This window comes from Watersipora subatra, chromosome 9 (genome assembly GCF_963576615.1).
Source record: "Watersipora subatra chromosome 9, tzWatSuba1.1, whole genome shotgun sequence".
NCBI lineage: Eukaryota > Metazoa > Bryozoa > Gymnolaemata > Cheilostomatida > Watersiporidae > Watersipora > Watersipora subatra.
In genome coordinates, this window is record NC_088716.1 from 52,136,962 (window position 1) to 52,158,860 (window position 21,899).

The following is a 21,899-nucleotide window of genomic DNA, read 5'->3' on the forward strand; positions in this document are numbered from 1 at the left end:
CTCAAAACAGTTCAAAGCGCAAGTTCCTGTTGGCAAAGCCCGTTGATGCTACAACAAAAACTGCAGATCTCTTCACAAAACTGAAACGATTTAAGAGCTTATGGTAGGGCAATCAATGATCCAAATAACCAATGTACCAAAAGGATGCTTTATCTCATCTTAATATTGAGGATTTACCCAAGCATTTGCATTAGACCTACAATGTCATTAAATTGTACACAAAGACCTGCAGACTAACGGTAAGATATCCTGAATTAGCTACCTTACACGAGCTAATGTCTGGGCATTACTGTCAGATATGCGATATTGGTCAGAGAAAAAAAAGCCACACAAGTCTTTTCAAATCTTCTATTAAAAAACTTGCAAGCATGAAAAGTGAATAACATTTTTTACCAAACTGACTGCCTTAATCGTCAGTAAGCATGATGGCTTGAAGTGATGTTTCACAGGTAAATGATAGACGACTTGATTATTGATCAAGTTTAAAAAAAAAGCTAACCTCTTGTGTATTTTGGCTCATTTATAATCGATTTCTCAACACTAATACTTTATTTCTATTGGTTAATGATGCGTAACTTGAAATTTAATTGGCCATCACAAAAGTAAACAAATGTTAAAATGTTCACCTTGTCCACCTCAAAAGATTTGACCACACACTTTAACACAATTAACAACCTCATCTTGAGCCACACAAATATGGGCCAAATGTAAAACTGTGTGGAAGATACTCTAGTACTGCAATGAAGGGCTTTAGACAGGGTTGGAAAAAAACCAGGTTTTTTTTGGTTTAAACCGGTTTGTATGGTTTAAACCGGTATGTATGGTTTAAACCGGTTTTTATAATTTGACCAAGGTTTTTTCAATTTCAAGTCTAATTAGCATCACTTACTATAGCTGCACGATTGAGTATTGAACATACATATGCGGAATCATCTGTTAAAGATGGTACTGTGGGAGTTTTTATGGGAAAAAAGAGAAAACATATGGAAATTTCAGAATGAGTCTTTAGTCAAACATGATTGAATAAATACAGAGCAGAAATCTTATCACATAAAGTGAATATATTACATACAGCTCGATGTATTAGTAGGAGTTTTATTCCCTGTAATTAGTCGTGTGGTAGTGAAGAGAAGAGCATAATGCAGATGCATTACTAGTGTTTGGAGTAGTGGCAGATGACTCAACTTCTATCAGCTGAATACTAGCATCACTGTCTAAATTGGTGTTGTCAGCTTGACATTTTGCTACATGAGCTATTTGCTAAATTTGCTATCTGCGTGAACTTGCGTTACGACAGCACACCTATTACATTTTGGCTTAAAACCTTTTCCTTTTGCAGATTGAGTGAAAAACTGCCAAACGGATCCTGCTTGCAAGGCATGTTGGAAATTAAAGGCACAACTTTAACTTTTAAAAACACAAAAAACTTCATAAACTGAATTCTAACAATCCAACTATTTTGGCTTATGCCCAATAAATGAAATACTAGTTTGCAAACCTAAAGCTTTTGCCCAAAAGGATTTTATTGTTTCAATTTCTAATTATAAGCAATCCTCTCTCACTGGCCAGACTTGGGATAATTTTCATACATTATTAGAGATGATGATGAGTTTAGTATATTTCACATGGTTTTTATATTTCACCAGTAAAGGGATCATCATATCACTTGATAAAAGCAATTGAAAATGAAATCCACTAATTCATTGAACACTGTGCTAGGATTTCATGTAGTTTCAATTTGAGCTCTGCCATCACTTTACTACTATGTCCTAAATGAACTTCCACAGCTGATAATTGCATAGAATTGCATTTCTACCACACAGGAACCACTAGGAGCTTAAAATATTATGTCTTTCACACACAAAAAATAATGAAAAAACCATAAATACCGTTTTTGGCTGGTTAAAACTCGGTTTAAACCGATGGTTTAAAAAGAGCCAATCTTGGCTTTAGATCTAATTATCAGGACCATAGTACATTTGTATGATTATTGGTGCAGATATTGACTATCACTATAGTCTTAGCTCCACTATAGACATACAAGTTAAGACGAGTGCTGAACACGTAACCACAATACAAAAAGAAAAAGTGAAGAACCAGGCCTAGACTAAGTAATGTACAACACCAACTAAAGAAGCGTTCTAATAACATAAGGTGGTGCTGAACCTTGAAAAATATGACCAAAATCCTTCAAGCCCAGTGGGAGAAAACTCAATAATATTAGAAACAAAAGATGGCTATATGTGTGTCAGTAATAACTCCCACCGAGTTGATAGCACCGAGTGGGAGAAATGTGGGGGTTGAAAGAAGGCTTGAGCGACTGCAATAGGGATTAATTTGACGGTTCATCAATTTCGTGATGTTACTTATAGAATTCAATCAATATTGTGTTGTAGCAGAGTTAATGCATTACAAGTGCTATCGCAAATACTCAGCTCAGTGACAAGTAATGCAGCGTCACTACGGATTCAAGTAAAAATAGAAGCATTCTACTTCAATCAGCATCATTTCGCTATAATAGTAGTGACTTACGATGGCTTCCAAAAATAAATCAGAGGAAAAATTATTTTTATAGCTACTAGCGGTATTATAATAAATATTACAAAATAAATAAAAATACAATTGAAGGATAATGATACTGCTGATCAATGGGTTAATATTGCTTTTAAATTTGTACCCTAATCATTGCCAGATCATCTGCTGTAAAACAACACATTTGTAATATGCCAGTGTTAGAAGGAGAGTAGCTGCTCCATTTTTTAAAACTTTTTGAAGGAAGTATTTAATAGAAGATTTCAAAATATTCCACAATAAAACTATTTTATAAGTTAGCCTAATTGCTGTGATCAGTCCTGCAGCAAATGCTGCTCTTGAGTTATTTTTGACTGTTCATTCTTACATAGTGACAAAAGATATTATAAAGAGCAAAGGTGTTGTTTGTATGCACAAAAAGGTAAAATCTTAAACTTCTTAGTTTAAGGAAACATCAAGAATAACCTTTTTTAAAATAAGTACTTAGTGATTTGACTCCAGGTTTATAATAGTCCCTCACCTATGCAACGAGGAATAGTCTACATTGAGGTGTATTAAAACTGATATTCCAATGAGGTGACTTAAAAAGTCCAATCAAGATACAATGTTTTATAGGAATTATAGTTTACAGAGAGCATAGCGCTATATGAAAAATATTTTCCCTCGTGATCTTGCAATGTTTCAAGAGATTCTTTTTCTTCAATAGAAATATCTAAGATGAAAGCTCTTATCATCGCTACATTACGCCAACTCAGCAATTCGCTACCCGTGTTTACATATTACTGCTATTCCATGCCATTTACAATTTAGAATCTTCACTGATGATTTCTCTAATAATGAAAGTAAACTTTTATTACAAGAAACAAATACAAAAGTTACTCTCTTCTTCCACATTGAGAAGACAACTACATGGGATTCAGCACAATTATCTTCGTGTATACAGACTGATAATTATAGATTTAGTTATTTAAAACTCATTAGGCAATAATTGCTGTTTTCAAGGTCCCAAATACTAGGAGATACTTGAAATCATATCACCATTTGCATTAAAGGTAAAATGTTCTTCCGTGCTTAGAAATGTTATGTAATCGAAAAGTTTTTTCTGTTATAAAACATGTGATCCAATATATTTTTGTTTCCTGATTCAATTTCTTTCATAATACATTATACTAATTATTATATGATATTCTTGATTATTCTTACATACAATCGAAGTGATAGCAGTGAAGCGCAGCAAAAAATCTTAGACTAGTTAATTTTTAACACTTGCATGCTTTTACTGCAAACCTTATGTTTGTCAGCATGTTCTATGATTATCATCAGACTGTTAATTTTTTTAAAGCAACCATCGGTACATAAAAAGAAAATTGCGTCAAATTTTTAATGAAAGAATATCTCATATTTTGTGGTAGCCACCAGTTGACATACCACCTATGAATGCAAATTGTTGCCTAGATTAAAATTTACAACTCTTAAAAGAAATGTTATCATAAATACTACCACCTCAGTAAAATTGTCTCCACGGGGTACATAAACGCAAACATGCCTTACACTTCTTGCAAATGATCATTGCTAGTGATGTACTTTTGAAAAGGCGGCAATTCCAATTTTCACACAACTGCTAGTAGGTGGTCTAAACCACCTACTAGCAGTTGCGGTAGGTTGACCACATTACTGGTCATAGCATATTGCTGACACATAAGTTGAAGATGTTGTTTACGAAGAGCAATTGATCCACCCACCACAGCTGTTCTCAACTACCTAGTCAAAATTAGGCTCAAATATAATACTGTCAGAGGTATTATGAAAGTGGAGAACAATGTGTACCAACTCTGTGCATTTTAGTTCGTCCGCTCCATCTGCTGTGGAGCGGACGAACTAAAATGCCCAGAACAGTTTGAACTAGGAGGCTTGGACTAACTTTAGCAATAAACGAAACGTAATATTTGATAATCTACAAATCGTAAAGCCAGAGACAGAACGAACATGTACACGTTTACGCAAACTCACAGAGATGAGACAAAGTTCTGCTTTTCGGGTTAATTTCTACGTACTGTAAAATATTTTCTAACACAAAACTGCACAATTTTGTGCTTACTACTCTGAGTCAACACAAAAGAAAAAGTCAAACATAATTACAGCACACCCATAAGCAATTAGGTGCTCTTTATGAAGAAAAAACAAAAATTACATAGATCCTGCCACTGCCCTAATACTATTTATACTACACTTTCTCATGCTAAAAACATTCAGTATTTTCACCACAGCGTGATGTTGGCTCCTCGAACAAGTTGCACACCTTTTCAGAGGGCCAAATTGAATTTTGTAGTTCTCAGTGTTGCAAACAACACATAATTGATGTAGCAGACTATAGTCAAGCAGGATCATCAAAACAAATCGAAACCTCCGTTGACAGAGTCTTCCAACTACTCAAATCTCTCAAAAATGGAAAATCTCCCGGTGCTGATGAAATTCCTAAGGAGGACCTGATCATTGACCCTGTTATGACAGCTAAATGTTGACGGCTATATTTCAAGCATCGTTACCCACCTCATGGCTCCCCACAGAATAGAAGTTAGCACATGTCACTCCCTTGCACAAACGCGGACCAACTGATCAACCAAACAATTACAGACCTATTTCTTCAACTAATATATCATGCAAAATACTTGAACATATTGTACTACATCATCTTAATATAATACTTGAAAAAGTCTTGTAAAATCGACAACATGATTTCAGAAAGGGTTTGTCTTGTGAAACCCAACTATGCAGAACTTATTACAAAACAGCCAAGCATATAGACAAAGGCAATACGGTTCACGCCCTAGTTTAAGACTTTGCAAAGGCCTTCGATAAATTTCCCCATGAACTTCTGATGCAGAAAATATCAAGGCTTCCAGACCTTAGCAACCAAATATTGATGTGGATTTACGATTTCCTATTATACCGCAAACAAAAAGTGATGATCAAGAGTACACTATTCAACGAACTACCAGTAACCTCAGGTGTACCACAAGGGTCTGTTCTCCGACCAATCTTGTTTTCAATATACATCAATGACCTTCCAAAGGCAGTCAACTGTAGCACCATACTGTTTGCTAATGATACAATACTTTACTAGCCGGTCAACAAAAAAAAACAAAAAACATGATCAAGAAAAACCATTGTTTCAAACTAATATAAACTTTTTACAAAACTGGGCTCAGACATGGTGTATGTCATTTAGCATTAATAAGTGTTCTGTGTTAGCTTTTAACCCCACTCATTCCTCTCCACAAACTTACTTAATGACACCACTCTTGGAGTAGTTCAAAAGACAAAACACATAGGAGTGTCATTACAATCCAATCTGAAATTCAACAACCATATACAGTCCCAGGTGTTGAAAGCTAAGCGCCAGTTAAGCATGCTCAAGCGTGCTCTTCATGCTGCTCCTGAAAAAGCGCGTCTTCTGGGTCTTCTGGCTTACACTAGTCTCTGCAGACCGCATCTAGAATATGCTGCAGCAGTTTGGGATACTTCCCATAAATATTTAAAAAATGACATTGAAATGGTGCAGCACAACGCAATAGACCTAAGATTCATAAGTCAGCTGCAAAGTGGGGAAAGCATCACTGAAGCTGCAATAACTTGCAACTAGATGCACTTGCTGACAGACGTACTGAAATCAGACACGCCCTATTAATGAGAATTCTATCAAGAGAAGCAAATCATACATCCCTGTCGAGTGCATACGACGAGTTGATTAATGTCCAACTGGACAGCATGCCAAACACTAAGGCAGCTACAAGAGGAGATCCACCAACAATGTATGCAAAAACATCGGTATATCCCAACAGCTTCCTCCTAAGAGCAGTTCATGAATTAAAATACAAGCTAACAAATCACAGCTAACACATGTACATAACACAGCTAACTTAAAATGGGCTTACAATTAACCAACAATAACCTAGAACAATAAGATAGATAAGTCAGATAATACATTATAAATTATGGCATTTCATTGTTTTTTCTCCTAGTTGCATAATAAGGCAACAATTTTGATATACAAATGCTGGTTAAGGACTAAAATTATCTGAGGCGCACCACTTGTTTTTACTCTAGTGCGTACTAATGGAGAAGCAATGAGTCAGATTTTTATCACCAGAAAATTTCATGCATAGATTACGGTCCTAGTCAGTATACCAAATGAAACTACAACAAAAACGCAATACTGCCACAGTTATTATGAAAGTGGAGTAAAGAACAATGCGTACCACTTCTGTGCATTTTAGTTCGTCTGCTCCATTGGCTGTGGAGCGGATGAACTAAAATGCCCAGAACAGTTTGAACTAGCAAGCTTTTCAGAGCGTTTTATAATCTCTTCTTAGAGCAACTACTTTCTACAAATAGTGGTACAAACCCCGTACAAACCTATCGAGTGGCACAGTGCCGAATGCTGTAACTATTGGTACCGCTTCTTCGGGTATTCCCTTCTTACAAGGCTTCGCTTTCGCGCTTCCATTTCATAAGTTTTAAAACATGGAATTGACATTATTAGACTCGTTGTGTTTAAACGTTAGAACAAACTCTTTAACCAATACCGAATGCGTGTTCTAAGTTATAGAGCAAATTTGCAAGACTAAGGTTACTTTTGTAAGAGCGCAAGTGCACTACGACAAATATGGCTACCACAGAGGCTGCGCCGACTTCAAACAAAACATGGAGACTAACCATGTACGAAGTGAATCGCGTACCACAAGAAATAATATCTAGTGATATTGAGATAAAAGTATCACCTCGATCACTTCATAGTGAACTAATGTGTCCGATTTGCTTAGACATGTTAAAAAATACCATGACAACCAAAGAGTGTCTTCATAGGTTTTGCCAAGAATGTATCACTACCGCTTTGAGAAGCGGTAACAAAGAATGTCCAACCTGTCGTAAGAAGCTTGTATCAAGAAGATCTTTGAGAAGAGATCCAACGTTTGACGAACTAATTGCTAAAATATACCCTAATCGAGCTGAATATGAAGCTCATCAGGAAAGAGTATTGGCCAAATTAACTAAAAATCACAGCCAAGATGCTTTGATGAACAGCATTGAAGAAGGTAAGGTTTTTACATGTGATATTTATTAAGGTTTCAGTTTAGCTAGATCTATTTGCTAATGTCTTTGCTGAGTGGTTATTTAGTTTCATGCCTGTCCTTTGTAATTCAGCAACTTACAGCAAAATACAAGTTGCTGAATTGAATGTTTGTTGTTTCAATTAGTCAAACTTGTTGCAGCTAGACATTAAAATGGGCTGAAGATTATGTGATGAACAATTGTGTTGTTTCTAGGGATGCGAATGCAGGCATTGCTTAGGCAACACAAAAAACAGAAGCGAATGCCAGAAATTGAAGAACCACTACCAGCTCCAGAGTTGCAGGTTCCATCAACTGAAATTGAAGAACCAATTGCAACTGCAGGTACATGATTATCAGTTTGTTGTGCCTCAGATTGATTATTGTTTGGTATATTCCTGCAAAATAACCCATTTGCTACTAGGCAAACTCCATATCCACAAATCATTAACTACACTAAGCTGCTTTTGGCACACGTTAGTTTGTTTATGTGGTAGCCTGATTGCAGCATGTTTTGTTCAGCAGTGTTGCCAGACTCACCAGCCACTCTCACAGAAAGCAGTGCAGCAACAGCTGCTAAAAGAGGTCGTCCCACTGTACCTGCAGCTTCGACCAGTTCTCCAGTGCCCCAACCGTCAGGTCTGTTTAAATTTATGAGCCTTTCATTTAACCCAAGTTTTGTTTTTACCTCATTCTTTACTGACTATCCTAATACAACTCTTGCCATAAAGCTTGTTTCTATATCTTTCCAGACTTATATTCATATTGTTTCTTTTGTAAGGCACCTACTGCAATCTCACCTTGTGAACAATTATGCAATAATTATTTTTTATTCTGCAAGAATCTGTGTAGCAATTATTATTAGCCAAATGTTTGTTATTTGTTGCTGATTATGCTAGCTGGAAGTTTAAATTTAGTAATATTTGTCTGCTGTCCTCTAGTGATCTTAGACATTATGTAGACCGCTCTCGCATAGACAATACACATAGTGCTTAAATACCCAACTTCTTCTAATATCTGTTTAAATAAATTTCTCTGTGGTACTTACATTTGATAAACAGAGTAAACAAAACCAAAATATGGTATTACACAATTCTAGCTCTAGGCGCTTTTCCAATGATAGAAGTTTGTGAAATATGACGAGCTAAACAGCATTACAGCGGCAGGTGTACCTGCGGCACAGTAGATATATATATATAGAGTACCACATTTATCCTACATATGTGCATAGGGTGGCGCTTACATACATTTTCATCGCCACTCCCCCTCTGGCTGATGAGGGCAAGCGCATACCACCTTGTTTTGAATAAAACAAAAATAGCTCAAAACATAATGAAAAACAAACATTCGGAATATATGAGAACAATATATATATTATTGGAAGGTATAGGATATATACTCTCTGGTATAGGGTAAATGTGTTGTATATATATTATATATATAATATATATGCACCATAATATAACATATATATGTATCATATATATTATATATAATATGTATTGTGTGTAAATGCTTTGTCAACGCTCTCTTGTGCTTTCACTTCTCCGTCATCACACATAAATCTCTGTACTAGCTGCTGATGAATTCTGACACAGTAAGTGTGCTGGGAGATGTATGTGTGGTGGCAGAGAAGCAAGGAGCACAAGAGACTGCTGGTAAAGCATTTACATTTAAATTTAAAATCAAGTTTAAATAACTAATTTTTTTGTTGACTAAGTTTCAGGTGGTCTTGATCGTCAGGTCATATAGAAATTATCATTTGTATTTTCTTTAGTGTTTTAAGCAAGGGTTTAGCTGGAAAAGCATTTTCATTTACTTACAAGTAGATTAGCTTGTATGGATACAGAGGCTCTACCGTACTTAGAGCTTTGTGTTTAATTTATCTACACATGCAACAAAAAACTAGAAGTGTATACAGACAAGGTCAGGCAACTCCATATCTTAAAGACTTAAAAAGCAAGTGTTTCAGAAGGCTACTACTGGTCAGATAGTGAAGTATTTAAGACCAATCTGCTTGCAATTATTCTCAATCTGAAACCATTTTAGAGATAGAGTTGGTGTTTTATCCAAGGCCTTGCCCGACTCACGAGAAGGATGAAACTCGTTATATAAAGACCACAGACAATGCTACAGTCGAGCACTTGAAAAAATATCTTGCAATGAGAATGCAGCTGGATTCGGACAAACAGGAAGGTTGGTTCGGTTGACACTTGTGTGTATGAGTAATACCTCGAAGATCATGTGCGATGTCTGCTTAGCTTACTGTAAACAGAGACTGCGCCTGGTTTTTTATGAGCATTGTTACACAAACAATGTCTCTGTGATCTTGGCTGAGCATGTCTAAGTTCACTGGCAGGGAAACTCGATGACTGAAGACATGCCCAGTTGCGAAGAGCAATTTGAAGTTGGATGTCATTCCAGCAACCACCAACTGCGCTTTTTTTGGGAATTGAATCCCAACCTGTTGTTTGCAGATTAGTTGTTCTAGATCACTAGGTCATGACTACTCGTGGCCAGGTTCTGGAAATTTGTAGCAACTACCCTAAGACACTTATATTTCGCTAGTATTTAGTTTCGTGAGTAGCATACAGAGTAAAATTTCGATGCAACTTAATTTTGCAACTCTGATGAGTGCGAAAATATAGTGATGTGAAAATAAATGCAGTGGAACAAACATAATTAGATTCCTCAGGTTCGGTTCACCTGTAAGAAAATTTTTTTCAATTTGGGACTAGTTTGTAATTGTGAACCGCAGGTAAAATTGTGTGGCCGAGATCGATAATGCAATTTGATCGCTTGCTGCCATTTGTTTCTTGGACTATCAATGAACAAAGCTATTTAATTCCGCGTTTTCGCTCGTTCGTTATGATAGTTTAGTTTCGCTCATGAAATTTTCGCGAGAGGATGACTCCGCAAAAACGCGAAAGTTAGATGAGGCGAATACGTACGTGTCCTAGGGTATAATATCAACTAATCTGGTGCCCTTAAAAACTTGTTTTTTTAGGAAAGTTTTCGTTTCCAGACATGAAAATGGTTACTTGGTTTCCCTATGCGAGCATTTCAGCTGTACGCACCACAATCATATTTAATAAAAATAATGCATTTCCACATCCATACTGTAACCAGACACCAACAGTTTCTAACACTTTGTGATTGCAGCTGGTGATGCCAAGTACGAAGAGAACATGTTCAGCGTTTCTATACAACTCGGAGAGGAGAATTATACTGACCTACAGGATAGCACAACCCTCAAACATGTCAATTCCAAAATGTGGAAGCAAAACAAACCTTTAGAATTATATTTTGCAAGGACGGTGTGACGATGTAGTTACACAGATTTTGGGCGTAGTACTGATCTCTTAGTGATGTCAAAACTTGGTGTTTTTATATGCAAATATGAGCATCTCACTTTGAATAGAGTCATTCTATGTACATGTTCGTTGCGCGAATTTGTACATTGCCAGTGCCAGATCAAGGCCGTTGTCATGGTACTATGTAAACATATTGTACAATACAGACTTACCTAACAGATGTTCCACTTATCTGGCAACGTTTAACCTGGCCATCATTTGTAGCAGCATTTGCCATGGTGTTAGTTTATACAAAAATTCATGAGCATTGCGGTATTGCCAGGAGTGATTACTCTAAGGTCACTGTATATTGCACTCGGTACTCTTCCTTGACTGACAACTGATTGAGCTCACAAACATTTCCTTCAGGTGACATAGGATGAATTGTACTACGACTATAGCAGTCACTCATGGTTTATCTGCCTTTTTCAAGTGGCCCGACATGCACTAAATTTCTACTAATAGCTAAACGTTAGATTAGATAGGTTAGCTGATCAGATAAAGCTCTTGACCAGGTAGAGCTGACCAGACTAGGGGTAGGAGTTATCAGCACAATAAGTCAGTGAATTTAAAGCAAACATATTTTAGGACCTTGAAGGGTTGTCTACAGCTTGTCCAGCAAAAGATTGTGTCTCTAATGTTCAAGTTGACCTTAATCGGGTAGAACAGAAAATAATATCTAGTTTAGTCGAAGTAAATATTGTTAACTTAAACTTACAAAAATATTTATCAATGGGTAAGTTTGCCCTGCCCATGGTGATGGTTTATCAATGGGTAAGTTTGCCCTGCCCATGGTGATGGTTTATCAATGGGTAAGTTTGCCCTGCCCATGGTGATGGTTTATCAATGGGTAAGTTTGCCCTGCCCATGGTGATGGTTTATCAATGGGTAAGTTTGCCCTGCCCATGGTGATGGTTTATCAATGGGTAAGTTTGCCCTGCCCATGGTGATGGTTTATCAATGGGTAAGTTTGCCCTGCCCATGGTGATGGTCTATCAATGGGTAAGTTTGCCCTGCCCATGGTGATGGTTTATCAATGGGTAAGTTTGCCCTGCCCATGGTGATGGTCTATCAATGGGTAAGTTTGCCCTGCCCATGGTGATGGTTTATCAATGGGTAAGTTTGCCCTGCCCATGGTGATGGTTTATCAATGGGTAAGTTTGCCCTGCCCATGGTGATGGTTTATCAATGGGTAAGTTTGCCCTGCCCATGGTGATGGTTTCCTGAGGAGTTCAATAATTCTTTATACAAGCTAGTAATACAGCCAAGGCCAAGGCTATTAATGACATGTACTGTATTTTACTTTTAAACTTACAGTAGTAAGGGAGAGAAATTTAATGCAACACAGATTGCAATAATGTCGTAGCGCTAAGCAGTAAATCTAAAAAATAATAGTAACTGATATAAAAGTTGTATAGAAACAAATATCTAATTGTTTTGTGACCTGTTAGACGTCTGTAGACTGCTAGCACTACCACCCTCATACGGGACAAAGGCTTGACACAGGAAGTGAGTGCTGTCTAGACTAGAAGATGCACTGAGGCTGTCCTTTTGCTTATCAGCGGCTCATGAAAGCCGATACAAAAAGTCATAATTGTTGAACTCGCATCATTGGAGGTAGGATAGCTAAACGGGTTCCAGCTATACTTGCTGTCATTGTTCTGGTTTTTGTATTCGCAACGATCCTAGCAAACTCTAAGAAACTCGAATAACATTTAGATATCACAGTAAGTTGTTGATAAGACACTCAGTATACCTGAGTTCATGTTAGTAGCTTGGCAGTCAATCTTGGTGACTGGAATCTTGCCTCGTCATTCTACAAATGGACATGAAAAGGGGTAGAATATAATTATAATGATTTCTTGCTCATAATATTCAATATAGATGCTGAAAGTTGTTGATGGTAGGGTGGGTAAGTAATATCTACATGTATTCTGCTGGATTTTCATGCAGTGATTCTACATGTATTCAGGAGTTTTTTAAAGACTCTATCGTAACTTCAAAAGGTAATGTGAGGTTAAGTGCAAAGACACCCAGTACGATGGAAGGCAATCGAGTGTAATATAAACAAAGGCTGTGAGGTGTAAAATAGAGTTATACTAGGTGAATGTCCGGCTTTGCACGGGTGTTAAAAATGGCTTATAAACAGTGGCGAGTAATGTTGTTGCATGCTACTTGCCATTAGACTGGTGCATATTAGACTTGCTAATGGTACATTTCCAATGACTAATTTGATTAAACTACTATCCGTATTGCTAAACTTACTAATAAGAGCTGTGTGAGCGAGCTTTAGTGACGTTGCGGTAACGCAGAGTGCTATGCGTATTTTAACCGACATAACGACTCATATCGCCTAACAAATTCATTCCATCTGGCATAGCTTAATTGGTTAAGTTATCGTCTAGTGAACGGGAGGTTCTGAGATCAAATCCAGCATGAAGATCATTCATTTCTAGATTTTAATAGCTATAGCTAGACACGAAGGACTGAGATATATATATATATATATACATATATATATATAGATGATGTAGGGTTATGTGGTGAAATTTATTCATATATATATATATATATATATATATATATATATATATATATATATATATATATATAGATGATGTAGGGTTATGTGGTGAAATTTATTCATATCAATAAATCCTCTTTGTTATTGTGGGTCTGTCTGTTAGTCAGTTATGCATTTTTACATTTTTTGGCCAATTTTGTTCAAACCTCACACGCATACGCTCCATGATGTCCACGAGGTCGCTAAAATATGTCGTTTCAGAACTTCCGTCTGATTCCTTAGAAACATCCTCTTAATGCAGGGTATCTGCTTACAATAAAAGAAGTCCTGGTCATCGCCATGCTTACTGCTATTGTAGAGGTAAGTAGTGTAGAGGTACATGTATCTGGTATGATGCAGAGCTACATGTATCTGGTATGATGTAGAGCTACATGTATCTGGTATGATGTAGAGCTACATGTATCTGGTACGATGTATAGCTACGTGTATCTGGTATGATGTAGAGCTACATGTATCTGGTATGATGTAGATCTACATGTATCTGGTATGATGTAAAGCTACAAGTATCTGGTATGATGTAGAGCTACATGTATCTGGTATGATGTATAGCTACATATATCTGGTATGATGTATAGCTACATGTATCTGGTATGATGTATAGCTACATGTGTCTGGTATGATGTAGAGCTACATGTATCTGGTATGATGTATAGCTATGTGGTGTGATGTCAAGATGTGAGCAATGATGTGAGTACGAGGTGAACTGTCAGTAGAGATATGAGGTACAATGCACCTGGACATACGCACATATTTTGCAACTCACCACGTCATTCTCTAGATTTGCGAGACGTGTGGTAGTGTGGCATAACTCTGAATGTTTACTGTGCAGTTCTTCTTTTAATGTCTTAATCTCGTAGTTCTTCCTTCGAATCCTCTCAATTTGTTGTTTTTTCTTAGCAGCTTCCTAAAAACAATGAACTTGTCAATAAAATGTCTGAGACCAACTTTTAAGATAAGTTTCTCTAAACAGGGCTAGGCAACTGACCCTTTTTTACTGAGATAGCAAAGGGTGTACATAAAATGAATCTAATTGTAGCAATATAAAACTGTTGCCACCATAAAACAGCAGTCATAGCTAACCTTAGCGAGCAGATCATCTGGTGGACAAGCATGGCGTCTGTTTGTCACAAAAGGACCCTTTTCATTCTCCAAGTGGAAAGTTTTCTTCTTCTTAATAGAATCATTCAACCTCTTTTCTTGATGTAGCGTCTCCTTTGCCTTGTCTAAACTGGCGCGCAAGTACATCGTTTCATCTAATCTGGCTTGAACATCATTCTGCCAATAAAAATTACCTTGTACAACATTCTGCCAATCACAATGAGCTGGCACATCATTAACCAATCACAATTACCTTGAACATCATTCTGCCAATAAAAATTACCTTGTACAACATTCTGCCAATCACAATGAGCTGGCACATCATTAACCAATCACAATTACCTTGCACATCGTTCTGCCAATTACAATTACCTTGTACAACATTCTACCAATCACAATAAGTTGGCACATCGTTCTACCAATCGCAATTAGGTGGCATATTGTTCTACCAACCATAATTAGCTGATAATCATTTAGCCAATCACAATTACCTTTTTTAGCATTCTCCCAATCACGATTATCTTGTACAACATTCTACCAACCACAATAGGTTGGCACATCATTCTACCAATCAAAATAAGCTGTCACATCATTCAACCAAACACAATTACCTTGCACATTGTTCTACTAATCAAAATTAGCTGGCACATCATCTTGCCAATCACATATAAAGTTATTTTTGGTAATAACTGTATATTTGCTTTAGCACATCATTTCAAATAAAAAAAGTGAAAACATCAGGTTATGTCATTTTACATGACCTTAACAAGCCCTTCCCAGAATACCGTGCTCACAGTTCTAAGGAAAGCATAACGTGTATAGCATAAAATAAGTGTATAGCATAACATAAGGCATATACATAATATAACATGTACAGCATAATATAAGGCAAATGTTCAAGTACTATTATGAGCAGACAACTCCACCGTGTTTGTAAAAATTACTGCGCACTGAAAATCCATCTAGATGTATTACTCACCACCAAAGATTCAACTTGTTCAGATTTCTTGGCTACTAGTAGTTCAGCTTGTCTGAGTTTAGCTAGATCTCTTTCATAGTTGCGCAGCAACTCGTCTTTTCTGTAAAGGATCAGTAGCCTATCCGTTGTACCCACTACTTGTAGACAACAACTCAATAAGCTAGCTCGATAACTATGCACAAACTATAATAAAACTACTATAATAATTCAACATAATTATGACAAAAGCAAATTGATCATATGATAGCTATATTGGTCCTACAACTACCACTCTGCATTGAACTGTAATCCATTAAACTCAACAGCTTTACCAATGGGAAGTTAATGTATGCAACATTTTATCTTTAAAAACTAGACTTGAGTTAATGTCGTTAAGGCCATTATCAAGGATAACAGGCTATCTTTAGGTCTCACCGAGTTAGTCTCTCTTTTAGAGCCTTTATTTTATGAGTTAAGGCCTCTGCCGCCACTTCTCTTTGCTCGGCTAGCCTTAGTCTTTCGTCATGAGGAAGATGGGCCATAGATTCCAGACCCTCAACCTGTTCCATCTCGAGACAACTGGCTATTCCTCTCAGAAGTCCTAAGTACTGCAATGACGATGTTCGAGTCAATTGTCAGGCATCAAAGAACTAGATGGTACTTCAGCTGGAGTTATGACTATAGTTTTATAGAGTTTACACTGTAGGCACTACGATTTCTTATGGTAAGAAAAGCTCTGACAGAATGGGTTTTAAACGACTTCTTACAAACCTGGCAGCGCCAGCCATCATAAGCCTTGATAAAGGTGATTTAGCAATTTAGGGAAGTGCGGGCATATATTACTAACCCCCAATAACCATATTAAATGAAGCTCAGGCTTAATTCTGAGTTTCACCTGAAAATTGTCCGAACCGTGTTTATCCTCGTTCCCATTCGGTATGTAGCATCATGTTGAGTAAATTGATGGCAAATTCACCCAGTTTGAGATAGCCATCGCATGTGATCTTTCCACTTGTAAAACTACCAGCCATCAGGCATGGCAAGATTTTGTTCACCTATACCTGAATTCGCAGTCGATAACATTAAACTCAGAAAATTAACTGCACAAAAGTAGCAAAATGTTCGTCCACTTATTGTCTGCTATGGAGTACCAACGCATTTTAGATGAATGCCTCATATATTTCATTTAAACCTGATAATTTCAGTGCTGTATTCACCATAATAAATGACAGCGAACAGCAGCATGTGTGAATCCAGGTTGAACACCAAGCGAATGACGATGACCCAAAATTCGTCCATTGCGATTTCTAGCACAGGTTCCAATACTTTACTGGCTAAATGTACTTTTTAAATATTCTAAGTTTTTCTCGTAAAACTAGGTTTTACATTGTTGTATGTTATGCCTTCTGTATTGCAGTGCCGGGTATGGAAGAGTCGTGTGACCAGATCGCTTAGACTTGTGCTTTAAATTGAGCTTTAAAGGAGTTATCATCCCTGGGTTTCAATGCTTTGAATGGATTTGGAGTTGACCTCTGCCGACGAATTCGCATACTACCGTTTCAGAGTTACTCTTTATCCATCTTTCCAAGACTAGCGATGTACTTTTGGGTCACAGTCAATCTTCAAATTTCACTTCATACACTTGTTGCACTAACCCTCTATATTACAAAACAGCAACAGACTTTACTACTTGTTATACAGTTATTACTTCGAAGGTCTTTTGAACGACAGTCGCTTTTAGTAAAAAAAAGCTTTTATTATGCTGGAAGAGTTAAGCCTAAGAAGAGGTCGGCACCGGTGCAGTGGGAATCTGTACAATTGGTAGGTTCAATTATTTAACGAATAAGGTAATAAAATAAATAAAAAAGGTAATTACCTCATCTTTGTCTTATAATCAACCTTATCATTGGCAATAGTAGTTGGAATATATTCGCGTGGTAGCGTGATAAAAAGCGCTGAATTTTTTACCTCCGCTGAGGAGAGCTTAGACTGGTATTATCGATTAGAATCTATCTACTGTGAGTGTTTTTGTGACATCGAATAGTAGTTTTACTGCGAATGCCTTCACACAAAATTTTGTGAAGGCAGTTCGCAATCTGAACGTTCAAAGTTTCAACGTTCAATCTGAACGTCGAATCAGTTCAGATCTTACCGTTTCTATGATTTGGGGTGGAAGAAACTCTGAACCCATTCGAAGCATGAAAACCGAGCAATAATCTTGAATTATAAAAGTTTTTGGCCTTATCTTGTAGGACATTTTGTCCTCTTTTAAATGGTATATAATACAACAGTCAATTTTAGACCTACTGCAAATGTGAGCTACTTTTGTTTGTTAATGTTGTGGTCTCCAATTTTATATATTCTCAGAGATTAGGTATATAAAATAGTGGGTGTGGCCTGTCTATTTGGCAACTAGCAAACTCCACATACACTTCCAATCATCGCGAAACCCTCTCATACACGACACTGCAGTATTGGAGGAAGTCATAGCATTTCTACAGTTAAATTCACAGCCTCAACTCTATTCTGGATGTTTCACACTTACACATCTCTCACTTTCTTCCAGTGCATCTTGTGTCATTATATGAGCTGACTTCTCATGTTCATTCTCGGCATCGACAGCACTCGTAATACCCCTGGCCTTGTTCACTGCTCGTTCAACAGCAGCCATCTGAGAAAGGTCATGCATGGCATGCTCATCCGCTAAATTTCCTGATCTCATTTCAGCCAACTCTCTCTTCAAGAGATCAACTTGTTTGAGCGCTGCATCCGCCGCCCCTCCAGCTGTAGATGAAGAAAAGGTTAAGGATCTCAAACAACAGTACATTACTTTTGTATCAGACTATATAATTCTTTAACAAGCCTGAAAATAAGTGCCATAACTACACTCTATAATACCACATGCACGCTGCATAAAAAAACTATCCTGCACCTAAAATTGTCACACTCTATCATTCCAATCATACTTTTTCCTGGATAAAAAAGTTATTTTTTCTTTAAGAATTACTTGAAACAATTTCAAATGGTGTTTGAATATTTTATCAAGTTTATGCAACAATCTTTTTAAAAATTTTAATTCATTATATGTTTACTTGATGTTTAACTGCACACTTCCAGACATTTGTGGTTGCTATGATGTGGCCATTGTGACACTCTGCACACATTGTTGCGGTTGTAGTGTGAAAGTTATTAAAGGAAATAGAAGTAAAGATTTTTTAGTTAAAAAAAATTATTTGTGTAACTTTTACAAAAATGTTTGCAGTTTGTGAAAGTCACACCTATATTTATTACTTACCCTACACTTGCTACATTTTTTGTTTGCATAATAGTTAAATAATTTCATCAAAAAAATTTAACGCTCATCAATAAAACAGCGCTACTATAACAACAATAAAATGAACTTCTTAACAAACATATTATTCATAATTACAGCAAAATCACCTTGTTAAAAACGTCCAGTATTTGCCATTACCATACGTCTGTAAAACAGTACTGTACTTTTGTAAGACATTCTCATTGCTACAAAATATACCCAATTACTCAAGTACTCCTACACCTAGTCACCACACTCATGTGTCACTACACTGAGTCACCTGCACTTGTGTGTCAGCACACTTATAAGTCATCCCCCTAGTGAGTCACAATGCTGAATCACCTGCAGTCGTGTGTCACCACAATGAGTCACCTGTATAAATTCTAACCTTTAGAACTAAAGCCTGTTTTCATAACTTCCAATTCCTTAATTCTTCTCCTAAGCTCAGATAAAGCCTCCCTCTGTCGCTCAATGACCAGTTGATGCCTTTCACCCCGGCAGGCGAGTCCCAGAGAAGACAACTCTTGCTTGATCTGATTGTCCTCTTCCAAAGCACGTGTCTACAGAATTTGTAAGTCTAAATAAAAAAAACTCTTGATTATTCTTTTTTGGGCAATAAACTAAGATCAGAGTGGTGAAGGGAAGTTCGTACATATGCAGTTTACATCAGAAGTTATGTGATCTTAAGCTAAACAGTAGCCAATATGGGGACCAGTTGAGAGCCCCAAACATGTTCAAGACATTGAACAATGTGTAACAACTGATCCGTAATAACTAAATGAATTAAATCCCAAAATTCTTAAGATGAAGTTAAAAGCTAAACTTTCATGAGAGTCGGTCTTGCGCTTTATCAACCTACACAACACTATTAAACCTGCATGTACTCTGACCAATTTTAAACTTAAGACTGAACAATTTTAAAAAACTTTTTATTTCCAGTCGACTAAAATTGTTTTGAAAAATTGACCAGGCTGCAGTTTGAACTAGTAAAATTTGCAAAAGACTGTCGTTTGCCACAACTGATCAGAGCAGATCAAGTGTAGTTACGTTTGCTCATACAGAACTAGCTAACACGTTCTGTATGAGCAAATTCCATTGTAATTGCAAATTCACATTTACTCCATTGTATAGCAGTGTAGCCGCTTGGATTAGTGGATAGATTGTCTGCCTGCAGACCTGGAGGATCTGAGTTGAAATTCCGTGAGAACTGGATTTTTCTCATTTCTAGCATTTTATCGCTATAACTGGACACACGAATGATAGACCGAAGCGTCGCGCTTCATAACGTGTTCGCGCTTAGGTCCGATTACCGATAAGAATGACACGCCTATTTGCGCCCATAGCATCAATAGACAGTATAGATTGGTCAATGTGCTCCTTTGCGAAGCAAATTTGCAGTCATATTCGTCGGAGGAAAGGGAATAACAGATTATTGGCTAGTTTACTAGCAGATTACTAGGATGTATCTAGTAGGTAAAATAACGTTCATCATTTGAAATTTGTCAAATAAAGGTTTGTGCTTCTTTTTGTATGGAGGTGAGCGAGTGAGCAGAGTTAATCGTCACCTGCTCATTGTGTGACTCTGTGGAATCTAGCATCTTCATTTCCATCGAACGGATCTGGTCCTCCTTGGCAGCCAAGTCCCTATCTAATCTTTGTACTTGAGACTTGAGAGCACTAAATAATTAGAGTAAAAAGGAATGGTGTTAATAAAAAGCTTGACAATATGGATGAGGTAGTAAAAGAGGGTACAGTCTTCAGCATTCTTCGTGTTTACTATTGAATTATCAGACAATCAAAAATATTTACACTGGTATGCGATCAGTCACATTTTATATGATTTTTCTTATACTCTGCTACAATTGTCAAACCATGTGTCATACCAAAGTACCCAATGTGTCATATCGAAGTAGCTCATATGTCATATCCAAATAGCTCATGCGTTTTACTAGAGTAGCTCGCATGTCATATCAGAGAAGCTCACATGTCATAACAAAATAGGTCATGTATCATACCAGAATAGCTCATGCATCATACCAGAGTAGCTTATGTGTTATAACAGAGTAGCTCATGCGTCATACCAGAGTAGCTCAAATGTCATATCAGAGTAGCTCATGTGTCATACATGAGTACTTCATGTGTCATACTAAAAAAGTTCATTTGTCATACCAGAGTAGCTCATGTGTCATATTAGAGTACTTCATGTGTCATAGCAGAGTAGCTCATGTGTCATACCAGAGTAGCTTATGTGTCATACCAGAGTAGCTCATGTGTCATACCAGAGTAGCTTATGTGTCATACCAGAGTAGCTCAAATGTCATATCAGAGTAGCTCATGTGTCATATCAGAGTAGCTCATATGCAATATCAGAGTAGCTCACATGTCATATTACAGTAACTCATGTGTCATATCAGAGTAGCTTATGTGTCATACCAGAGTAGCTCACATGTCATATTACAGTAACTCATGTGTCATATTAGAGTAGCTTATGTGTCACACAAGCTTAGTCCTAGAGTTATCTAACCCTAGTCTATGTACCAAATTTAGTCATAAAGTGAGCCAATGTGTACCTCATCTCTTTTGAGGATCCAGACATAGCCTCAGACTTTTTGTCTACAATTGTAGAGAGTTTAGCAAGTTGCTGTTGCAGCTCAACTACTTCTCGTGACTTCTGTTGAACTAGATCACGATTCATCTCGAGCTCTCGTTTATGCGAGTCCGGAATTTCACCTGTCATATCCTACAACCATATGCCAACTTGTCATTGTAGGGCTATCCAGATGTATGAATCGAGTAGGTCATTTTTACAGAAACAAACAAGCCTTTTCTTGGCATTGATATAGCTAGGAGTGTTTTAGTTATAGCCAACTTCCTAGCGATGATACGCTTTAAAACTGACTATAAGTAAATTTTGCAAACTAAAGAAAACTTGATATATGATGAAGCTTAC

General features: G+C 37.0%; 3 protein-coding genes across 4 annotated transcripts in view; 1 reads left to right on the plus strand and 2 right to left on the minus strand.

Annotated features, from left to right (window-relative positions):
* The window catches only part of LOC137403636 (charged multivesicular body protein 1B2-like), a 233,842-nt gene that overhangs the window by 107,594 nt on the left and 104,349 nt on the right, over positions 1 to 21,899 (minus strand). The window lies entirely within an intron of this gene.
* Positions 7,199 to 11,165, plus strand: LOC137403970 (E3 ubiquitin-protein ligase RING2-A-like). Of its 2 annotated transcripts, none has more exons than XM_068090113.1 (5): positions 7,199 to 7,628; positions 7,860 to 7,988; positions 8,166 to 8,282; positions 9,693 to 9,839; positions 10,806 to 11,165. In XM_068090113.1, exons 1-5 carry the CDS (start codon positions 7,199 to 7,201, stop codon positions 10,964 to 10,966), a joined length of 984 nt encoding a protein of 327 aa, XP_067946214.1. In that variant the 3' UTR covers positions 10,967 to 11,165. The 2 variants fall into 2 exon arrangements, with proteins under 2 accessions (XP_067946214.1, XP_067946215.1); XM_068090114.1 differs by having other exon boundaries at positions 8,169 to 8,282.
* LOC137405385 (forkhead-associated domain-containing protein 1-like) overlaps positions 12,326 to 21,899 on the minus strand; it is a 31,120-nt gene continuing 21,546 nt past the window's right edge. The window contains exons 15-23 of the mRNA XM_068091625.1: positions 21,520 to 21,689; positions 20,515 to 20,626; positions 19,338 to 19,509; positions 18,182 to 18,420; positions 16,072 to 16,244; positions 15,658 to 15,757; positions 14,661 to 14,855; positions 14,344 to 14,484; positions 12,326 to 12,812 (exon numbers count right to left, since the gene is read on the minus strand). Coding sequence (XP_067947726.1) covers positions 12,759 to 12,812; positions 14,344 to 14,484; positions 14,661 to 14,855; positions 15,658 to 15,757; positions 16,072 to 16,244; positions 18,182 to 18,420; positions 19,338 to 19,509; positions 20,515 to 20,626; positions 21,520 to 21,689 — 1,356 coding nt within the window. The 3' untranslated portion in view covers positions 12,326 to 12,758. The remainder of the gene's footprint in view (positions 12,813 to 14,343; positions 14,485 to 14,660; positions 14,856 to 15,657; positions 15,758 to 16,071; positions 16,245 to 18,181; positions 18,421 to 19,337; positions 19,510 to 20,514; positions 20,627 to 21,519; positions 21,690 to 21,899) is intronic.